Source organism: Talpa europaea, assembly GCF_964194135.1.
Source record: "Talpa europaea genome assembly, chromosome: 1".
Taxonomy (NCBI): Eukaryota; Metazoa; Chordata; class Mammalia; order Eulipotyphla; family Talpidae; genus Talpa; species Talpa europaea.
In genome coordinates this window covers 137,228,282-137,252,254 of record NC_140073.1, presented here as the reverse complement: position 1 = coordinate 137,252,254, position 23,973 = coordinate 137,228,282, and the positions used below count along the sequence as shown (strand labels likewise).

The 23,973-nt window shown below is 36.4% G+C and overlaps 1 protein-coding gene across 20 annotated transcripts in view; it reads right to left on the bottom strand.

Annotated features, from left to right (window-relative positions):
* Positions 1–23,973, bottom strand: part of MAP2 (microtubule associated protein 2) — a gene marked incomplete at both ends in the record, with an annotated part of 69,023 nt that overhangs the window by 20,381 nt on the left and 24,669 nt on the right. For 2 of the 20 annotated variants that reach the window (XM_084240456.1, XM_084240457.1), the window contains 6 exons: positions 28–175; positions 4,535–4,593; positions 7,400–7,534; positions 7,706–7,912; positions 8,113–11,781; positions 22,753–22,827. In XM_084240456.1, the coding sequence (XP_084096582.1) occupies positions 28–175; positions 4,535–4,593; positions 7,400–7,534; positions 7,706–7,912; positions 8,113–11,781; positions 22,753–22,827 (4,293 nt within the window). Of the gene's footprint in view, positions 1–27; positions 176–1,102; positions 1,274–4,534; positions 4,594–7,399; positions 7,535–7,705; positions 7,913–8,112; positions 11,782–13,459; positions 13,691–22,752; positions 22,828–23,973 lie in introns of all 20 variants that reach the window. The other 18 variants (XM_084240445.1, XM_084240448.1, XM_084240450.1 and 15 more) reach the window with 16 other exon arrangements.

Here is a 23,973-nt window from a genome sequence, read left to right as displayed (position 1 = left end):
AAGAAAGTGATGCCAAAATAAACCTACTGGTGGTCCGCCTTGCTGAAGAGGAGATAGAACTGTTCAGAGAGAAGGAATTTTCATCTCTGTCCCCAGATACACCTCTGCGAGGAGGAAGGATGGAAGAGGGTCTTGGGAGAGAAGAGCGCTTTTCTGGACTCTTGCTTACTCCATCCTGATTGGGGAAAACAAAAGGACACTAAGTTGTTGTGCGTCTTTATTTTAACCATACAAAGTGATCACAGCTCTGGCTATTTCTCCTCCTGTGCTGATGCATGAACTTCTTTTAAAATGCATGACTTAATTTCAGATACCTAAAAACATTTCTACTTCAAAACCTCGAATTCATATTTACCTAAAGCTTTTATAAAAATATATTACTTTGGAATCAGTCTTAGTGGCTGTGAAGTTCAAATCCTAAGTGTTACCATAGGTAAAATGAGTTCACTCAAGCAATCTTCAGTAAATTAATGATTTCATGGAATAGTCTTCATTAACATGATAATTGATTAATCAGAAATTACTGACATAGGATACTGCATACATAATAAACTAGCAATGAGCACTGCCACATATTATGCACCTTCGTGACATAATTCTAAGCATTTTATATCTATCTCTGATTTAATTCTTACCACAAAATTTTATGTGCATTTTATAGCTGAGGAAACAGGTTTAATTAATGTATGTAAACTTTTTAAGATCACCTAGTTGGTAAATGGCAGAGTGGTATTAAATTATGATGTGTCTGAGGTCAAATCCAAATTGTCTATTATATACAAAATAATCTGTTACTATTAGACTATATAATACTATGTATAATGTGGCATATGTAATATGTATTTTATTTGCATTTGAAATTTTAATATAAAATAATACATTAATAATGGATGATCTACATAGAATGGGATTTTTACAAATAATTAGACTGTTCATCTTTGTTGACTTTTAGTTTGCTTTGTTTTTAATAAAATGCATAGTTTATATGTCAAGCACTAGGGTATTTAGTCTTTGTTTATATATATATATATACACTGAATTGTGTCCTATAACCTCCCAAATTATATTTCATCCTGTACCTTCGATTAACCTGCTGCCTTACCTTGTTCCCTGATTCTGAATATGGCAAACGGTCTGCAGAGCCTGCTGAGGAGGGCTGTGTTAAAAAACTGTCAGAAAATGTAGGCTTTTTAGTCGTACTAGGGCAGGCTGAGCTGCATCTTGGGGACTTTGTGCTACCCTGTAAGGCAGGAATCTTTGACAAGGTAGAATTCTAGTCATGAAAGAAAAACAAACAAACAAAAACACAAAATAAACCAAACAATGAAGTAAAAGGAAAATTAAAAAAAGTATAAACACATAAGAAATTAAATATCTACTTTATATAAGAACACATGATAAATGGTTATAATCAATGATAGAGATGCGTAGTGACAGCAAAAGATTTCCATTAACCATCTGTTTTAACTGAAATTAACTTATGAATATTCAAATATGACAATAAAAATCAAAATAATCTCTATGGATTCTATGTATAAGATCTCTGATTGATTTATTGATCTTATAATGAAACCATATTTGGAAAATTTCTTGAGAGCCTACTAGAATTGTTCCTTTAATAAACATAGCCTTTAAAATATGTATACTCAATATCTGCATCATTTTTCAAAACTTTAGAACAAGGTAAACTTGAGCTCTAAAAATGGGAAATATCTTTTAAAGTTTCAGATTATCTTCATTATTCTATCTGAAAATTGCTAAGTTTATAGATAATGAGCTCATGAGTAAAATATAGACTAGGGCCCAAGTTATAACATAGAATTAATTAAATTTTCATGTACAGTCTACTGTTTGCATGATGTGTATATATTCTAAAAATGAAAGTCAGCACTAAAGATATTTCCCACAAAAATCACAAGGTTTAATTTACGGGTGTTGATAATCCTTGGAGAGATTGTTGGCAAGTGTAAGTGGGTAGGATATGTGGTTTCTGGAGAAAGCTATGCTGACATGCCACATGTCTCAGGGAGACTGTTAAAAATACAATAAGACAAAACCAAGGAGATTTTAATCTTCAAATAATTAATATGATGTTTTAGCTGTTACAAAGATAGGTGATGAAACAGATTTTTATCTCTGGTTTTAATTTTCATACCCACTTCAACAGAAGCATAAGCATTCACAAATTGCACAAATTGGTTCATGTCTTATAGACCCAACATTTTGAGTAGGAAGTGTAACTGGGTTAACATAAGTCGTTCACTTTTGATTGATGCAACCCACCAAACAATGAGTTTCCAAAGTGTGATGTAAGAAAGAAAATGAAGTGCTTGGATTGCCTCAAATTATGAAAGACAGCATGTAAGCACATGCTACAAACAAATACAAAATGACACAAATCAAAAATCAAATAAAATGAAAGATTGTAGGTCATATTCACAATAAAGATCAATTAAAATAGAAGAGACTGGTTATGGAGGGTAAACTAAATATCAGAGACAAAAACGGGTTAATCTTTCCCAGGAAATACATAGGAAGAGGATGAGGTTATAACATAGGGAAAAAGAGGATGTAAAGTGAAAAAAAGTTATAAGAGAGAGTGGCCTATTCTCTTCTCCAGAAAGATGAGATGAGCATTTTCAAGGAAAAAAATGTTAGACTTGTACCAGACTATGTTTATGGTTTCTGTCCTAAATATAAAGCACTGTCAAGTTCTGTTGAGTGACTTGGTCTAGGGCCTTGAATATTTCCTAAAATTTTTCAAAAAATGTCCACTTAAAATGTCCTTTTGGAATGTCTCAGACTTCTATATCTGCTACTACAGATTTCTACCTTTCAATAATATAATAATAGTAGTAGTAGCAGTAGCAGTAGTAATAGCAACAGTACCTATTGAATAAGCACTATGCTTTAGAGTCTATAGAGTATATTGCTTTATAAAATTACTACATTTAATTTTTAAAAGTTGGATCTAGAAATTTTTACTCTTCCTCTTATTTTTGGAAAATTAGGACATAAATAAAAGGTCAAGATTTGGACCTAGTCTGTTTCCTAGTCTTGTTGTTAACCATTGCAATTTACTAGCTCCCCATCAGAAATGGAACATAGAGCTACAAATCTGAAAATCACAGTATGCTTGAAATAAAGCCAGATATTTATCAAAGTAATAAATGGATTTTATTGCTTGCCATAGGTCCAGGAATATGTCTGAAATATAAAAAAAATTATCAAAGTTCCTTAAGTTCAAGATGATCTAATTGTTATTTGAAATCAAATTTATTTTTCACAATAAATGAAAAATAGAAATCTAAAGTCTTATTAGGGTTTAGAAGACTAAACAAAGAAGTATGATTTATGTATCATATATCATGACTAAGATCCAGAACACTATGATAAACTACTAATTAATATCTTCAAATTATTTAATTCTGGGATTTCATTAAGGTTCTAAATTTCTTCTCTCAATCAGAAAGGAGTAAAACTACTCCATATTGGATTTGGATTTTTTAAAACATCTTAAACATATGATTAATAACATAAAAATAAAATTCACAAAAGAAGAACTAGAAAAGATTTACAGAAAGTTAAATATCAATAAAAGCTCATTAAAACAGTTCATCCATATAACTTGACAAATGTATTAAAATACAGGCATATCTCGCAATAATTTAGACCATTAGTACTTTCTTAAAAAACTGGAGGGTATATAAGTGGGTAAAACCTTTTTTAAAGGTAATGTGTCACAAAAATTTTAAATATGGACTTTATTCTCAGTCCAGTAATTTTACTAAGAAGTCCCAAGAAGATGCATATGGATGCACTCATAGATAGAGTAAAAAAGATTTCTATGGTAATCTTGTTAAAATAACCATAAAGGTTTGCCAAAAAATAAGAAATTTATTTTTATCACTGTAAATAAATAAAATGCAATGTTATGTTGTCATTAAAATAAAATAAGGCACAAAAGAGTCAGTGACATGGGCATCTTTTACTGTAATAAATTGACATAGTGTTTCCATAATCCTATAAATGTGTAGAAAAAATAGTTTGCATCAAAATGGAAAATATAATTAGCTTCAGATAAGGGGATTGTAATTTTCTTATTTTTTGCTCATTTATATTGCTTAATTTTCTCAGTGTTATTTTATAATAAAATCAACTAAATGTATTATAAATTATAAAATATAGCTTATTGTTGATTGCGGTAGCTTGTATTGGTCCTCTAAAAGGCAAATAAATTGGGCCCCCTCACACTTTTGCTAAATCATTGGGCTCTTTCTTACACTTCTGTCTTATAATAAAGAGGTAGACTAGGTCACAGTTCTGCTCTCACCAATTAGCATCAAGAGTCATCCCACAAACATTAAGACATGCCTGAAAGCCACCAAGAATTATTCTGGGTGAGTGACTGATTTAAAATGACATCTAAAAGTAAACATTTAAAATATAAACTATATGTACAGTTATTAAGATGTTGCCACTAACATCAAAGAGAATTTCAAATGAAGAAAAAGGAAAAAGTTATTTTACTCACAGAGACTTTGTCCTTTGCCTGTTTAAACACACTGGGAGCCTGTGTTGTTTCACCACCTGCTGTTGTCAACAAGAAAAGACACAAAGAAACCCCAAACTTAGCGGCCAAAAACCACATAAATGTACATTTAATACCTTCTGGATATTCACTGTGTCAACACAATGCTTATTTTGAGACTCAAACTCGGTATATCTGAAGAGACCTAACATTAAGGCATGTCGCTCTCACTATGAGTTCATGGTAATTAATATAACCCAGTGTTTACCAGAGCACAGGTAAGCACAGCAAATAAACTTCTACTGGTTACCAATGTACCTTTAAATTACTATTACATGAGGATAGAAACTTTAGAACAGAAGTCACAGAAAAACAGCAATTCAAATGATGTAGGGGGATGGACTGATTTCTAGGGTTGGCATCATATAAAGGAGTTTTTATGAAGAATTCCTAACTCCTTGTTGTAGCCACTGGCATACCTACCGATATTTCTGCATTTTATATCCCAAACTGCCAACCCCTTTCCCTCTGTACCCCCCATTCATGTCACAATACGAACGACACACTTGTTTGAAAAGCGTCACAAAAGCAAAGAAGAAAAATAACTTGTCCAGGAGAGAAAACATGACAGGAATTTTAAGTTCGGCAATACAGAATATGTTCTACACATGCACTTCCTGTATGATATTATTACCACATCTGTTACTGTTGTTTCTCTTACTGCTGTTTCGTACTTCTGGTTTCAGAAGTCATCCGAAAATGTCATCTCTAGCATATATTCTGTTGATGACTTATCTGACTTGACTTAAAAAGCTCTCATAATTGGAAACAATCCTTTGTATGTTGGAAAACTATCCTTATTTTAAAATTGTGCTTAGAAAATGAATTTGTGCATTTACTCCCTCAATTTTCTTTCATAAGAGAAAACCTCAGGAAAAAAAAATACTTATTCTTCTAAACACTCTGAATGAGTTTCAAAAAGCTACCATATGCAGCTCCAGCACACACAAAAAATAACTATCTACAATGTGCTATATGGCACTGAGGAATGGCTAGTAAGATTATTTTCAGATTCTGGAACTAATGTTCTTTAGCTTGAAGAAGCAGTGCAAACAGTGATTCCCTACTATTTCTATAAATCAAATTTCTCTGACTTACATAGTTTGTGTCAAATCAATGACACCCATATTTGGTATATGGCTTCTGTTTCAATATCTTAGCATTGAAAAAGAGAAGGAAAGATCCTTATTACTCTGATTAGTCCAAAGATCTTCAACTTCCTTTAGTAAATTAGTTTAAAAGGCAATTTTCTCCCAGTGTTGTCACTCAATTCCAATGGCATATAGGCACTTCCCCAATCATGTGATATCGCCTCTGAAATTCGGTGGTCCTGATATATAATCTTTTTTCCTTTCATATAAGATAGAGGATTTTTATGCTTAAACCAAAAGGTTCTGCCTGCCCCACCTTTCGATAACAAGAAGAAAAAATTCCAGTTTAGGAAAATGAATTAAGATATGACTTAAAGATTTGCTAATTTCCTAACTTAGAGGAACTTATCAACCTGAATATTTATCATCAAGGTTTGTGTATAATCACAAGTCTTCCACTTTCAAATACTGCCTTAGATACTAGTTCATGAAGGAAAGCACACAATTCCTATGTGAAAAGCACAAATCTAGGATAGTTGGAGTTTTTGATGCAACTCAAAACTATGATGATAGTGACTATCATCATAAAACCATCAATTATCTTGACTTCCTTTTTCTTACAAAAGTTAGTTCTGCCATTAATCTTTAAAACCATGAAAAAAAGATTTGTGTAAAAGTAGGGATAACATATAATGGAAAGGAAAATATTCCTTTCTGATTCAGAAATCTGTTATCTTACTTTGTAGACTGCAAGTGTGCTACTGATATTAAAATAAAATATATTTAAATTGAGATTAACAGTATATTTGTACACTTAAAATGAACACTTTGCACTGAAATTTAGTAATCAAGCTTGCCCTGAAGATAATTTTATGGACTTTCACTAGGATTTGCAACATGTTTCATTCCATCACTTTTTCAAACAGTAGTAAAACAAGTATATTTGAAGAAGACAGAAAAATAGAAAGGTAGCAAAGTCTAAGTCAACATAAATTCTGAGATATTGAGGAGGAAGGAGTTTTATCTTAAAATTTTGACTACTAAGTTATACAGGAAAATTTAGCAGACTGAATCCAACACATTTAAGAAAAATCCCACGACGAAACAGCTGAAAGATGTAGATTAAAATCCTAGTTATATTTGTACACGAGGAATCAAATTTGATGGGATTACCAGACAATTTCTTTTTCCTTTTTATCCACAGCAGAGTAATTTTCCAACCACAATTTTATCCCAGATTTGCTTTCCATTTTTAATTTCAAAATCACTTGTGCATTCTTGGGGGTTTCAGTAAATTCATCAACATCAGTAACAGATTTGGCAGTGACAATGTGAAAAACAGGACAAATATGCATGAGTTTAAGCATGAGGGAGATAAATAAGCAAAATAATGAGAATGCATACCACGGTTATATTCATCGCCATTGTCTAACCAAACACACAGAATGAAAATACGAATCCCCAGAACGTGACATTAGAGCACAATGCCAAGATACAATCACTGTTAAGTCTGAGTATGACAAAGAAACAGATGATCATGACCTCTTCTGCAGGAAGGGAAAAAAAAAGAATAATGATACAAGACACTTAATAGCAAAATTGTTCATGACTGCTGAGATTCTTGGAAGAAAAACAAAATGAAGAAGCTGCTACAGTAATGAGATAAAAAAAATACGTGTCTATGTTTGCCAGCCACATTGCAGAATTGATCAGTCACCTGTCGTTTTCCGCTTAACACAGGAGAGATGAGTTGGTCTAGTATATTTGATGGCAGGTTTTAAAATGAATTTCCTGGAGGGAGAGTGGGCCTGAACTTCTGTTTTTTTAGCAAGTTCAGCCTTCTTATAAACTGCTATGAATAAGAAAACACAAAGAGCATACCATCAGGAAAAAATACACTTGGAGCAAAACCGAACGAAATTTCATAAAGCATAAGTTACCACTGTTAGGCAATTTCTTTGACAAAAAATTAATAATGAATTACTTCAAAAACATTTTTTAAAGAAGTGATTGTTAAATGAACCTTTTTTCCTTCTCACTTCATCTCTGGAGACTGTGCTAGGTTCCTTTTTAGCTATTTTTCTTTCAGGAGTGGAAATTCTGCCTCTCCCGGTTTTAAAAGGCTTTTCTTTTCTATGTTTCTCCAGAGATGGTCTCCGAGCTTCCTTTCCAGCTTTCTCCTCTTTAGGGATAGTTTCTAACTGTTCTGTCATCATGCTCCTATCATCATCTGCGGATCAAAGCAAATCATGACAACAACAACAACGAAAACAATTAGTAACAAATGTACAAAATCCTTCATAGAGCTAGCAAAATGCAAAGTCAAGAGATAAGGGGGCATTTAAAAAATGCTTAGAATGAAAAAAAAAATGCCATTAGGGGACTGGATTTTATTTAGGAGTAGAAAAATTATAGTAAAAGAATGCACACCTTGAGTGTCCACCCAGAGGCTGTCAGCATCCATGATGGAGTCATCAATAGTGGTCTCATCTTTGTAATCATCATAGGTTTCTGTCTTATATTCTGACAGTGCAACCTCTCCTCTCTCAGGGGAAGCCGGGGCTTCTGGCGAGCCATCCCTGGGTTCTGCCTGGGCTTCAGCTGCCTCTCCTATTTCTAGCTCTTCTTCGGCATGAGGAGACGGTCTCCTTTCTACCTCAGGATGCTCAAGAGCTGCAAAACGCACACTGTGGGAACCTGACTCTCCTTCATCAGTTGTAGTTTGCACTACAGTGATGAAATCATCCTCGATGGTTACAACAGACTCAATCACTCCTTTGTGTTCACTTGGACAGGTTTCCACAAATTCCTCCCTGACACCTGGGACACCCAGGTCAGTAATCTGAAGGGTGTCTGAGCGGAAGAGCAGTTTATCATACTCTCCCCGAGCTTCTATCTCTTCTTCTTCAGTCTGAGCCTCTGTTGGTTCAGCCTTGATGGCTTCGAGCTCCGTAACATCAGATGGGGTGATGGATATATCTGGGGTCTCTTTGCCTTCTTCTTTCGGCAGCTGGATAAATTCCATCTGGACATCGGCTCTCTCATCTGGAGTCAAATCAGCCTCCGAAACAGCAGACGCACAAGGTATTTCCACTGACAATTTGATGGCAATCTCATCTTGAATTAGGGAAGATTCTGGGGATGTTTCCTTCTTGCCCTCATCAGCTTTCAAGGACTCCATGGTGAGGCTTTCGTGCTCACCACTGGATTCATAGGACTCTTCCTTGTCTACAGCCTCTTGGTGCACCAAGTCAGGCTTAGCCACCTTCTCTTTCACTTCTGTCTCACTGACTTTGGTGCCTTCTCTCACGTGGCCAGGCTCCACACCCATAAACACATCTGCCTCTTGAGGCGCTGTGGACGAGACCGTGAGGGCATGTGTAGCTTCAGGTTTAAGCTCTGTTGCCCTTCCCGCATCTACGGTTAGCCCCGCAGCCATCTGCCCAAAGTCACTGATTTTAATATCTAGTTGATTCTGGTCAGTTGTCTTAGCAGCAAAATCCATCCCTGGTTCAGCTTTTCTGAATGGTTCTACCTCCGCTAACTCTGGCACTGAACTAAGACCCTTCTCTGCTTTCTCACCCGTGTGGGGTGGCACATCTTTAGATAGTTCTTTAGCTGCAGATTGCTCATAGGTTACTCCTAATTCCAATGATTCAACTTTATCACCAGCCCCTTCTGCTTCCTTGGCATGTTCTTTTGAATCAATATGTTCTTCAATCTTTTCCAGCACAGTATCCAGCTTATCACTAGCTTTCCTCTCCAGATCAAACTCCCTCCCCAGTCCTGATTTGTCAGCGATAGGCGGGGATGTTTCTTTCTCAGCAACGAATTCATCTTTGACTCTTCCGGCAGCCGCCAGTTTTACTTCAATCAATGACAGGTCTGTGGCCAAATCTCTTCGCGCTTTATCATCAGTGCCTTCATAAAAGGAGCCACTCTCTCCAGATACATTCTCACTGTCTTGAACAGGGGATGGGAGCGGTACTGTGTATTTATTGAACACACAGTAGCCCATATCTTCAGGCTGACTGTCTGCTTTCACCATGACGTGGTTTTCATCCGTGACAGGGGGTAAGCCAGTACTACTCTCTTCCATCACAGTCTCCGACGGGACCGATTTCCTCCTGGCCACCTCAGCATCTGCACTCACAGAAGCTAATCTTGACCTTGTGCCCGCCAGATCGAGCATTTCCGGCAGATCAGGGGCCATGACAGTACCATTTTTGTAATAATCTTTGGCTAGGAAAGGTGACTCACATGTCTCGCCTTGAGTATTTTCCCCTCTGGCAGCTTTTTCTTCTTCGATCTGCTCTTCCTCCTCTTTGCTCTCTATTGGGAAGCACGGGGCTTTCTCCACTGCAGGTGTCGTAGCTGGCAGGTAATCATCCCCTTCGTCCATACTTCCACTGGTGTTGGTTAGAATATCAGAAGCCAGAGGAGAAAGATCATGCCCCCGACCAAAGTTAAACCCCAGGGCTATGGAATCCAGGCAGGACATGGGCAAATTGATTGACATGCTTCTTTGTTCTATTGCGGATCTACCACCAAGTCCTAAACTCCTGCTTAGAGTCAAATCATCTTTATTTTTACTGTGGAGATCCCTTTTCTCACCATACACTTTTGGATCAATAGTGAACATTCTTTCTTGAGGAGAGCTGGGTTCTTCAGGCAAATCAGATGGGTAACTCTGCGCGAGAGTGCTATATCCTGCTTCTTGTGCTGGAGTGCTGGGCTGGGTTTCTTTTGCTGCCTGAAGTCCCTTGTCACCATTCCTGTACATGGGAGATACAGTGTCAAAAGACTCTTGGATGCTTTCTCTTGTGTCACTCAGTTCATAGTAATCACTGCCAGGCTGGATGCTTTTTGTCACTTCCTCTTTCAAGGCAGACGTTTCGAAGTACTTGGACATTCCTGATTTATCTTCATAAAATGGCATGTCAAGCTCTGCTGATGTTGCAGACCCAATTCCTTCACTCTTACTATCTTTGTCAGTAATGTTTTCTTCAAAAAGGTCCTGGATTGCATTCTTTTCATTTAACGCCACGGGCTCTGTCACGCCTTTCTCCAAACTTACAGGGAATGAGTTTGTGGTTGGCACTTGTTCTTTTGACAAAGTATGTTCTATGGAGGTCTGAATTATGCCAGTGTCTCCATCTGTCAGTTTGGGGGGTTCACTTTCTTTAGCAATGGCTTCTTCATCAAAAATGGTTGTTTTTTCTTCCAATTTTAGCTGAGGTTCCTTTTCAGTATGTGTAGATTCCTGCCCGCTGAGGGTGAAAGTCTCCTTTTCCTGTGCACTTTCTTGTTCATGGGCAGCTTTGTCTCCCCCCCAAACTTTCTCTGGGGCATATTCTTCTACAATCGGAATGTGAGCATCTTTGGGTGAGGAAATTGACTCTGAGGCTGTCACTTCTGCCATCTTATCAGGCTCATCTGTCTGGGGCTCTTCAACTTTAGACCTATCTTTGGCGGTCACTGGATCACTGGTTTCTCCCAGAGATTTTTTGTCATCTGGCTGTAATAGGGCAGGGGCAAAGGGTGATGATCCTGCAACTATTTCATTCCTTCTGACACCTAAAGGAAGAGTAAAGCTTCCACCCTGAAAGGGACTTGGCATGGGAGAATCAAATTGTTTCCCTTCCCATTTTGGGATATCCTCAAGCATGTCTTTCTCCTTCATAGGTGTCAGGGGGCCAGGAGATATTGGAGCAACTAAACCCCACTCATTCTTTTTAGTTTCCATTGGCATTTCCATGAACCAGTCTTTTTGCACTTTTGGAGATGGGGGCTCTGCAGGGAGACCAATACCAGGTACCGGAAAGCTTGGTTCTGTCTTCTGATTCATTTCTTCAAGGCTGGCACCAAAAGTGTGCACAAATGGAGTGGGAGGCGATTTTTCTTCCTTTGTGTCTTGCACATCCTTTCTGTCAGGAGAAACTGTTGTCTCAGGCTGAGAAACTAAGGCAGCATGTTTAAGGTCTTCACCAGGCTTACTTTGTTTCTCTGACTCCTTTTGCTTCTTGTCTAATGGCTCAGCTGTAGAGGAAGTCAATTCCTGTTGATCATGGAACTCCATCTTCGAGGCTGTAAGTAAACCTGAAGTAATTGGGTTGATTTTTAAATAAATAATAAGCAAGTGCTTTCAGGCAGTAAGCTTCAAATTCTATGTTGAAATGACAAATGAATAGTAAGGTGAAAGGGAAAAACTGTGGAACATGCAAGCATGCTAGTCATTAAAAATGAGTATGAAAATGTCAAGTTGGAAATGCATTTGTACTATTGCAGAAATGAAAGCCCATTGTAAGCTAGTATGTACAGGAATTATAATAAGAATATATTTTGAATACTCTTTTTTTATTTTTCCTTTGTTTCATCTCCACTGAACAGTGTGTGTAGCTGTATATTGTAGTAGAAAAAATATATGTGCCTTCTATAGATAAAATTGTAAGTTAAAAAATATTGAATAAGCAACTAGCATTATGGTACCAAAGAATATATATTAAGGACTAAGTATGAAAAAGGATTATTTCTACTGAATCTTTTGTTTTGTTTTCATATTTAAAAGAGAAATGGCAGGCCAAGAATAGTAGGCCACTTAATTTATAGTGATATTACTGGTAATAATTTCAGTTAACTTGATCAAGAAATGACAGGACCAATTTTTGGGGGCATTAAAAAGTTACCAGAAAAAAATTTTTATAAGTCATCTGAGATTAAATTTCAGAAATATGAGTATTTGCTATGGACTTTATAGGGTATGACCTAAGAATAGAGGAGCCAATTTCTTTCACATATTCAGAATTCTTAATCATTACTTATTCTGTATGATAAATTGAATAAAATCTGAATTATATACTGTTAAAACTCGAAAGTCATATTAGTAACAAAACTTTAAAAAGAGTCAGTTGTCAATACGTCCTTCTCTTCTCAGTCCTGACCTTGACTGCCTGTGAAACATTGGCCACTATTGGCTTTACCATTGCTTCACAGAAAGTAAATGACTTCTAAATTTTGATTGTTCATCAAACCAAAAGGCTCAGAAATCTTGTGTCTTAAGGTCAAAGATATTTCACTGAGGTCATTAGAGCTAAGTGTAACCAGGTGGAAAAGACTTGAAGGAAATAATACTAAAGTTCGGGCATCTCTGGAAGACCAAGCGTATGCTTGTCATCACCTTATATACTTATGTGTTCTGTTCTAACAAAGATTAGATGAACGAAAACTCAAGAGTTATGGGGATGATCAAACAGGTTGGCTGCCATGGAGAGGGAATGGTATGAGAAGCAACAGCAGGAGCTTTAAGGAAACCAAACCAGTAGTCATCGAAGCATAAAAAATACAGCACATTGCGGTTGCAAACAAAAACGATTCTACCATTGAAGCGTCTATGTGCCAAAATCCCACTCTACAATTTGAAAGAAAAGCATATGAATTGCTGTCCCAAAAGTAAAATAAAAATATACATGTATTAGCAATGTGACTGGCAAACATTTGAGATGGGGGGCGGAAAAGAAGCTCACATAGCATCCTCAGCCTGGCTGCAAAGCATACTGTATCACAGCAACAGAAAACCAGGAACCAGCCGCAGCAGTGGAACACCAAGTGCCACACAGCGCCTGCGCAAGCCACACTCTCTGTTCATTAAGACTAAAACAGTGGTCTTGGGATTATGAGAAGACGGAGCAATGACATAGCACTGGAAAGGCATCAGGGTGGTAAGCTGCCGGAGAGATCATTTGCGACAAAATACATGCAAATCCTAAGAAAGACACACCTTCTCTGACAGAGAAAGGCGTTTTTACATCTGGAGACACCTTGCTGACCCCTTTAACAGTTTCCTCCTGTGGGACCCCTGCTGGGCCACACTCTTCGAGAACTATTTGGGCCACTTGGCCCTCACGGAGAGCTTTAGGTTGGTCTGAGGCCAGGGCAGCCCCACACTCTTTCCCAGGAAGAGTGGCAGTTTTCTCTTCCTTGGCCACTGGACGTGCTAGCATTTCTTCTTCTTAAGGATGAAAAAGATGTTGACATCATGACCACAGAACAATACACTTCACGACAGAAATATTATTCAAGAAACACTTTCAGCTCCATTATTATTGCCTCCCGAGGACCTCTTCCACCATTTGGATGAACGAATTAATATTCTACTGCAGTGTACATCACATATTGCTTGGAAAATTATTATGTATAATCTGCTAATCAAGATGCCTTTTAAAGTCTTATTAAAAGACTACTTATTTTAAAATTGAGAGCTGAAAGGGTTTTATTGCTCTAGTACCCTTAGTGAAAATGGCAGTAAGTCACACACATGTGGAAAGCTTGCTTGAAATCAGAGACAGTGCTGCTGGGAACAGATGTTTGGGAACAGATAGATGCATTGATGGACTGCAAAAAACCCTTCCACTTGTTAAACATGTGCTGTTTTCTCCAATGCAGGAAGCCCCTACATAAGAATTTCTGATTGTTTAAGACATGCAAACTTTGCTAAAGAAATCTTTGGAAATAATAAAGGCCTGGCCTCAAATAATATACACTCTACCATTACAGCCTTGTCAGGATGTCGCCAAGACTATTTAAAATAATTTCTAAGATGACAACCCTCCTAACTCACTTTATTTTACCTCCATTGCATTATATGTTACTGGAGAATATGAACTTTTAAGGAGTAAGGGAAGCATTTTTAAAAACAAGGTTCAGGTAAAATTGAAATCTATTCAGGAAATCTCTACCTCTGAGATAGAATTTATTCTACCGCTTAAACACTTGAAATAACTCTAATGTGGTTCACATATACTTGTCTTTGATATTAAATAAGAAGAAATATGCAGATGAGCAATAAAGTCTTCTTTCTATAATTCAAAACAAAGCCACCAAGGAAAGATAAATTGAGTGGCAAACAAACTACCAAAATATGCTTCCAAATTATGCACATCATATGGAAAATGTTGAAATGTAAAAAACTAACTTTTGAAGGTCATGAAAAATTGTGTTGATTTCTCAATTATATTTCAACTGAATTTTTAAAAAATCATGTTAAACAAAATGTTAGTGGGAAACACATAAGCTGAAAATTCCATGAAGCAGTTATATATTGTTTATATGGTGCTGTGAGAAAAACCACAGATGGAAAATGAAAGAATTTTCTAACTTGAGAAATACTAAAAATCCTAAGGAGGGGAAACAGGGCACTGCATCTATCTCCTTATATTTAGCAGACACTTTCATTTTTCTAATATAATTATCTAAGTAACATTTTAAAAATTCTGATTCTAACTTAAGGCAATTTTCATAATGCTATAGAATTAGATATTATAGTTAATTATGATTATAGCTAATAGAATTTTAATATAATAGCTTTACTAATGTATCTTTATTGGATGAAGACTACCCAATTTAATTTACATTTTTCAAATCCATATAACTTTTTAGCTTTTCATTTTCTCATTCTGTGTAAATCATGTTTATTTACACTACACATATTTCTTATTCAAAAAGCCACATATTTTTCTTAAGTTCACATTATTAGAAGAACTTAGTTTCACTAAATATGGATTATTTTTCTCTATTGAAGTGTTTGAGCCATTGCTGATCTTCATTTTCTAAAGGACCCTTAAAGAATTATGTTATCATGAATGTATTTAATGAACTTATTCACTCTGTCCTGGAACTATCTGCTCTCATATTAAATATTGTCCCATATCAAAACAAACTTTTTGCCTAAACTATTTTTTACCATTTGAAAATGACTTCAGCAACAATTTTTCAGCTCTAATTTACTTTCTTTACCAAACTACCTAGTTGCAATCCACCTATTTGATCCTCACCATGGCCAAGTATATACACCACGTCTCCCATTTGTGAAGCTGTAAAGACAAAAGCTTAGTATAATTTCCTTCACTTTTGCACAGATCCACTAATGTGAACCACGATCTGGTGATCTGGGACAGACTCTGTAGTTTCTGTAAAAAATTAAGTGATTTGGGGATGGAAATTCATCCCACAATATGTATTCTGCCCTAAACAGATTCTTCAGTCTTTCTCTTTTAAAGAGTCATCATATTAACATAACACTATAAAGGTTAATTCTAGTTAAGTCTGGTCCTACTTATATTATGCATCCAAAAAGGAATATTATATTCAAGGTCATCTTAGGTTTGGGTAAGAGAATATATTCTCCCCCAAAGAATTTGCAGGGAACAGAAAGAAGTCGTTCTTCAATTCAACTTTTTCTCCCTCTCTCCTACAGCCCTCCCCACTTATTTATTTTTATTTTTTGCTTCTTTTTCAGAAGCAATGATACAGAAAAAAGGAATTATTTACCATGCTTCACCTAAGGCTACTTTCCATAAATTGAAAAGGGATTTTGTGGACATCAGCTATATAGGGACTTCTCTTTCATGTGGAAAAAACAGGTTCCTTCCCTCCCACCTCACATAGGAAGGCACATTTAGTAAAATGCATGTGGTCAAAGCTGCAGGCTGGGAAGGAGGAGCAAAAGGGGACCATGCTTGGTTCACCTTTCTCCTGGCCTAAGTGGGCCTCTGCACTCTGCGCTGGGACACTGGGGAGCACACTAGAGGTGGTCCATTCTGAGCTGAACAAAGGGTGCTCATAGTACTCCTCATCCGAATTGGAAGGGTCATCATCAGGCACAGACACAGAGATGGAGGGGGCGAGGAGCCTGCGCCTCTCCCCGCTGGTGGCAGGTTGGTGGCTGGGGAACCTGAGTAGAGGACCCACTTGATCCTCAGCCCCTTCATCTACAAACAGACACACAGGAAGAAACTGCAGGGAGAACTAGACAAGACAGACACAAGATAAGACAAACAAGACAAAACATCTGCACAAGGACACAAAGGGCCACAGAAAAACAGCACAGCAGGATGGAGGGAAATTAGCAAGACCAAGCTGATGGAGGATGGGAGACAGTGAATGATTCCTGCTTCAGTAGCCATTGAATTTAAAAGATCCCTTCGGTAATGTTGCCATTGATCTAAATGAAGGAAATGCACTGAAAACCCCACTGAAGTTATCTATACATTCCCCGGAATCAAGTCAGAAAAACCATGGAAACATTGAAAGAGAAACAAAGCATTAAAGAACCAATGCAATCTTTGAAAGAAATTTGTTCAAGTAAATTGATTCTTCTCACGCTTATATCAATACCTTTTTTAAGTTTAAAAAGTAGAAAGTTTTTGTTATGATCTGATGCCTGTAAAATTATGGAGAAAATCATCCTGATTGAGGCATGAACATAATTCCCTAGCATGTTCATATTACAGATAGCATTTTGGTTGATTTAATTTTTAATTAATGACTTAAACCAGTAGGTAACTCATGCAAAAGGAACAGCTCTTATCCCTGTCCTGCCCTATATCTTTGCTACAAAGTCTGCATTATTTAAGTATACTTCCTTAGCTACATAAGTATAGGTAAGTCTGCTTAGTATCTGCTTAGTACTTGGATTCTTGTGCATATCAGTGAGTTTTAAGGAGGACAATGAGCAATATCTAGTTTCTGTTGTGGGGCAGACACAACATCCCAGGCCTAGAAGAAAAGTTATTAAACTTGCTAATCACAATTTACTTCTGAGAAATAATTTTAAAAATTCATAACTTTCAATAATAAGACCAAAGACTCTAGTATCTATGGATATATATTTCATTTCTATCAAAATGTAAGTAGACCAAATTACAGCATTAATTTGAAAATGTATCATACCTTTAGGACAATAACTTATTTTCAACAAGTATGTGCTGACAACTGAAAATAAGTTTGAAATACAAGGACACTAAAATAACATTTTGTAGAGAGGACAGTTTTAATCTTTTGAGCACATTCTTTCCTGATTGTTCCATAGGAGCTGTTTCTGGATGGGTACTCAGAACTTTCTCAGCTATGATGCTTATTATATCATGGGATAGCAGAAGCCTAAAATTACATATGATATTCTTAGATCAATTCAGCACGATTTCTCAGTTGAGCAGATAATTGGCTGAGATCTGGCCTACAACACAGACTGAATCATAAGCCCTGGGCTCGTCACATGTCCCAGCCATTCATATTTCCTCCAGTGACTCTCTAAGGCTCTAAACTCCCCCATACATGTAAATTACTTCAAAAACTTAAAATATGCAAAACAGACTGCATGGACAATCAATAAGTGAAAATGGCATATTTGCTTCTCTGCTTTTTAACATTTTCTGGGCGTACAGCAGACTACAGTATAAAACTAAAGAATTTAAAGCCAAGAACTGATAGTTTAAAGGCAATAATATTCCTTAGATGTTTTAACCTTTTGAAGATTTATAACCTCTTATTGTCTCTGCTCTTTTTTGAAAGTGCCAAAATATGAAACAGCCTAGAGTCTTGTTTCAGATCTATAATATTTCAAAGAGACATTGTTTTCTATTCAGAAAACTTTGACTATAACAAGAGAACAAGAAGAATTTAAGAGCTGCAATGGAAAAGTAGCTTCTCTGTAGTATTTCTCTGACCCTGAGTCAGGCAACTTCAAAAAGAATATCTAGCAAAGTCCAGTCCTCTCTTGGTACTGTGAGCTGTCTGGGCTCCAAGTCTCTATTTACTGCCAATGCCTGCAGTCTGTCTACATTGTAAGTTGCAGAGAAGGGCCAAGAAAGTGATGCTAAGAGGACAGTGGCCAGCTAGGTACCACACTACACTTGGTTCCAACAGTAAGGACAGAAGACAGCAGATCGTCATTTGCCAGAAAATTGTGCATAGTGGGGGCTTTTGATTGAAGTCCAATGGAGGCAGGATACATAATAACTATAAATAAGTAAATCATAAATAAATGACATCTGTATTTTGGAGTGGTTTGAAAAATTAGGAAATTAGTCCACCCAGCAACCTGTGACAGCTTAAACCTTTCTCTGTATGGTCATTTCATTTTCATAGATCCACAGTGAGAGCCTGGGTATAAGACAGCTTTCAGGATGCAGTAAAGCTGTGGTGGCAGGGACTTAGGTTTGGATTTGGATTCTGTGCAAGCCAATCACTAGCCATGGCATTCTGGGCTAGAAGCGGAAGTGAATATTCTCTATCTCAGCAGGATGCAGGGAGGATTAAATGAAGAGATATCTGAGAAAGCCAATCACATTTTCAGTTCTACACATTAGCATCTTTGTCTTTAGTAGTATATGCAGACAAGCCACCATGAAATTTTTCTTTCATTTGACACATCAAAGTTATACTTGAGAGATTTATTAAAAAGTGAAATCATTTCCTGTTAGTTTTGCTGTTTACTGTCAAAATCAAATGCCTCCTTTTACTGCACATAGGTATAGTTTTGGTAGTTCTGCTTTTGTCATACAATAGTCTACTTATTTAATAATATGATATTTTAAAAGACAGGGTAGCCTTAGGAACATTGGACTTTAACAACGTTCTTTTACATGTTGATAATCTTCAAAAATGAAACTTAACTGGTTTCAGTGGAAGAATAAACCTATGAGAGACAGACTCTCATGGTTTTGCATTGACTTGATGACTTGTTTTTGCATAGAAGAGTGGGGGTGTAGGTCAGAGGTGTGGAGCGTGGTGAGAGGATTCATCAGAGACAGAGCGGGGAGCAGAACAGGTGGATTCACTGAAATACGCTGCTGAGGGGAGCAGAGGGCAAGGCTTGTCTGAGGTGCCATATGAAGGTTAGCTCCCTGGCCGGGATCGAACTCAGGCCTCAGCGATGATAGCACCGAGACTTAACCCTAAGGTCACCAGGGAGACCCTGACCTATATTATTTTGCCTAAGCTGGCCCCACAGCTCTTGTCCACCCTCTAGGCTGAACGCTGCAGGATCCATTAAACTACTTTTCACTATCTCTAAGTCCCTTATGTTCCATAAGTTTTAGACTGAGGACTCCTCAATTTGCTCCCTGGGCTTGCTGCCCCACAATGACATGGAGGAAAGTATGCTTTTCCATTAGCAATTACAAAGCTGCCACATCAGGGACAGTAGATAACACCAACCCAGAATTCTGGAGGAAACCTAAGAGGGCAAAGAATTCCTGGTTCAGATGATTCCATTGTCCTTGGATGAGCTTACAAATTCTAAGAGTTCAGTCCAAACAACAACTCTTACTGTCAAGTCAAAAGGAGATTAATTTGAAAACAAAACCGGCACAGCATTCATTCACAGTACTTGGGTTTCCTATCTGAGCGTGCTACTTGTTTAATTTTTTTCATCCAAATCCCTTTGTTTCCCAGAATGAGCAGGTATTCTGGGAATTATTAAATTTACACCAACTAGAATAAATATTCATAAATAATAGTAATTTACATCTTATGTTAGTGGGAGATTTTGTGCCAGTGTTTGATATTCTTAAAATGTTTGATATTCCATAAACAGCAAGCATAATTTCAAAGTCGTTGAATTGCTTGACGTAATCTAAGACCTCATCTATTTAGTATAAAAGGATTGGACTGTGGCAGTCACTGTGCCTTTAGAATAAAGCTGCTTTAGTGGTTTTCAAGGAAATTAAACAATCTCCTGGATAAAAACACCTACGAGCTCCCTTCCCACCCAAACTGCTATGAGAAACACATTCATGGAATTCTGGTTGGGTCTTTAGACAGCAATTGATTTGAAAAAATGGAGAATTGAATCCTATCTTGTTACTTGACCCTAATTTATTTTCTGATAAAACCAAACTATTATTTCAAAAAGGAATCTGTTATGCAGACTTAAAGAATAGTTTAAAATAAAGAGAGGGGATAGTCCAATTATCTAGACAACATATCTTTCACATATTTAAAATTAGACTATTACCTGCTCTTCTAAATGAATGAGGTAGAATTTATAAAATGTATACATTTTTATGTATCTAAAAAAATTGGTATTTTTTTGAAAAATCAAATTATTCCACCCTTGTACACTTTAATGTTTTGGGGAAAAAAAGTGATCATTCAACAAAAACACAAGTTTGGTTTGAAAAATATTAAGATTGAAATATCTTCAAATTGGTTTCAATAGGAAGCTGACTTTTCCCCCTGAATAGAGTGAAATAGCTGGGGAAAGCAACCACAAAATACAAGAGGAGAATTCATCTAGAGAATGACACTAAGTTACCAACATGTGAAAGTGATTCTATACTGTATTTATATTTTCATTATATCCATTCTATTCCACTCCATAAAGCAAAATGGATGGGGGGCGGGGATAGGGTACTGCCCTTTCTGCTCCAACTCCCTTAGAGGAATGAATTACTTGACCTTCTGCAAACTTTGGAGTCAACTTCATCGCCTTCTCTGGGTTAAGAGGATTCTCCAACATTTGAAACTCATCAATTGGGACTCAGAAACATTTTCAATGACCTGAGGGAAGTACAGCTGTCATGGAAGGATTCCTACTGCATTCGGAGGGCAATCCAGGCCATTGCTTCCTCTCAACCACCTTCACTGTTCAGTCCTTTTCTCATAACCATTGGCATGTTCGCCTTCAGTTCCTAAAATATGTTAGACTGGACCACTGCCCCAAATGCCCCTGTACTGCATCTTTGCTTGGCAAACACTTCTTTATGCTGGTGAGTTTAGCACCTTAACTTTCCCATTCACATCCAATTAAATAAGATAACCCTTGTTGGCCTCCAAATCCCAGTTCTCTCCCTTCCTCATGCTAACCCAATTTTAAATTATCTCTAAGTATATTTATTGGTTTCTGTTCTCCACCACACTGTGTGCTCTTTACAATCAGGGATCATGTCTGTTTTGTTCACTAAAGAATACCCAGAATTTGAAGATTACTAGACGGTCTAGTAACTGCTCCATAACTTTGTGCTTAATGAATGGGTGAACAAAAGGTCAAATAGACTCTTTCAACTCATGAATTTAAAAGATCAAATCACATTTGGGGGGGGAGAATTTAATAATTAGTGGCTACTATGGCACTGATTGTATGTGCTGGCTACAGTCACCCAATTTTCTTTTATTCCTTAGAATAATTTAGGTTAACGATACTTCAGGTAATAAATTAGAAAGTGCTCAACTTAAGAAAGAAAAACATCACCCAGAAAGTCTAAGTTTATAATTCTGCAACAAAAATAATTTACATTTATTGATAGCTTATAGTTCAGTAATTTAGGGAAATCTGGAATTAAGAAATTAAAGGCCATTTTAAACAAATCTTATTTTAAATTCTAAAAAGATAATGAGTCTTTTGTGGTGTTATTTAATTTTTAACACAGTTAAAGTTTCTGTAAGTGACAATACAAGGAGAAATAAGTGAAGAAATAGATGAATAAAGTGGAATAGTATTATAATTCCTATATATTTGTAGGTGAAAACTAAGTTATATTGAAACAACTGAGTTGCTGTTCTCCTTTACCTTCTCATATAATTCTCATGTAAAAGACAAAAGTTAACTGATCTGAGTCAGTGAACCAATAATGCCTCACTTTAAATAGGGTCTTTCATCTCAGATTCTGAATGAACATTCCTCAAAGGCATCCCTCTGAGAATTGAAGAGCTGACATAGCATTTCATGTTGAGTAAATGCATAAATAAATTCATGGATAGTAACAGGTCTCAGCAGGAAAGAAGCCATGATTTCAGGTTCCAGTTCACTGCTCACAATATCCAATTCATTCATTAACTTCTTCATTTATTCATTCATATTTATGGAGTTTGCTATGGGCCAGGCTCTGGGGAGGACCTTGGCAATACATAGTGAGCAAAACAGAGACAATTCCTGAAACACTTCCAGAGGAAGTGTGGATCTCATCAATTATTTATGTTCAGTCACTTCTAAGATATGACTGTATTTTTGTCAAAATATTCTACATTAAGCAAACTGATTTTCTATAGTTATTCTAGCTACTTAAGCACAATTATCCTTTAAGCATATTTTTCTTTATTTGCCACAATCCTCTGCTTCTGATTTTATAAAGCTACATGAGTATACATTTATTTAAAATCTTTTGTCTATTTGAATCAGACAGTTCCAAAGCTGGGTCACCTACAAACCCATATAGAAGTTCAGCTCTTATGGATCAAAGTTAATGTGTCCTTTAGCAGAAGACGAACCTTAAAAAGTCCAGTAGACCTTACCTTCTACTGCGACAGTCTGTTCTGAGGCTGGTGATGGGGGTGGAGAAGGAGGCAGATTAGCTGTCTCTTCAGCTGCTAAAGATCAAATAATATGAAAGTGAGATACAATAATTAATCCTTTTAGGCCAGTAGATGTGTAGGCAGTTTGCCATCTGTAAAAAGGCCTCTCTATGAAATTAAGAAAGATACAATAGCGAGCTGCTCCTGACTTTATTTTTAGACCCATTACCTGATTCACATATTTTTGAAAACCTAAAAAGAAAGAAAAGCATTTAATGTTTTTTTTTTAAAAAAACATTTTATCTTTTCCATAAAAATCAGAGATGATACTAAAATTCTATCATTAATCCCATACATTTGTGTTTGTTTCTTTAATTAATAATATATTTCATTTGGCCCTAATCTATTATATTCAAATACACACAGGCAAGTATTTCAGTTTGGATTTGATCTAACTTTGAAAAAAAACACTGAAAATTTCTGTTTCAACTTACTGATCTGGAGACAAATGTTACTTGACCAGTTATGTTAGGTGACAGATTTTTAAAATAATTTTGTCCACTAGTTTTATATCTGAACCCATCCCTGTATGGTTTTTTGGGAAACAAAAGTGAAGCTGTTACTGTCTGAGGCAACCTTTAGACAGAAATCATGAATTAGAGTGGGAGCTGGGTTTTTTTTTTTTTTTTTTTTTGGCCTTATCATTACACATGATATAGGACCTAAGAGAAAGGCTCTAAAAGAAGTCATTCATAAAGAGTTAACTCTAAGTTTTCCTCTTTGTGACACTTACCTTCTTTATGACCACTCATATGAAGGTAAGGGATTTCAAAAGGAAGTATTTATCTGTTAAGGTCAGTGGTACAATCTATTTTAAAGATTATGTGAATTTCAGCTTCATAAAGCAGTTAGTAGAGACAGCTTTGGGCTGACAGATGATTTCTACTTCCTCAACCTGTGGAATTCTACAAATGCATATTTTAAGGTTTCAATTTTTAAAAATGGGGGCTTTTTATTTCAAAGAATAAAGATGAATCACAGAGAAGAGTGTAATGTTTAAGACGATCTCCCATTCTACTTCTAGTCTAAGAGAAAAATAAACCTTGATAGTCAAAGAACATTTTATTGAAAGTAGTGAGAGTATTTAAAAGAATTACTCTGGAAAAGCAGAACTTTTTGTTGCTTGATTTTTAAGACACAATTAATTACTGATCAGAAAAT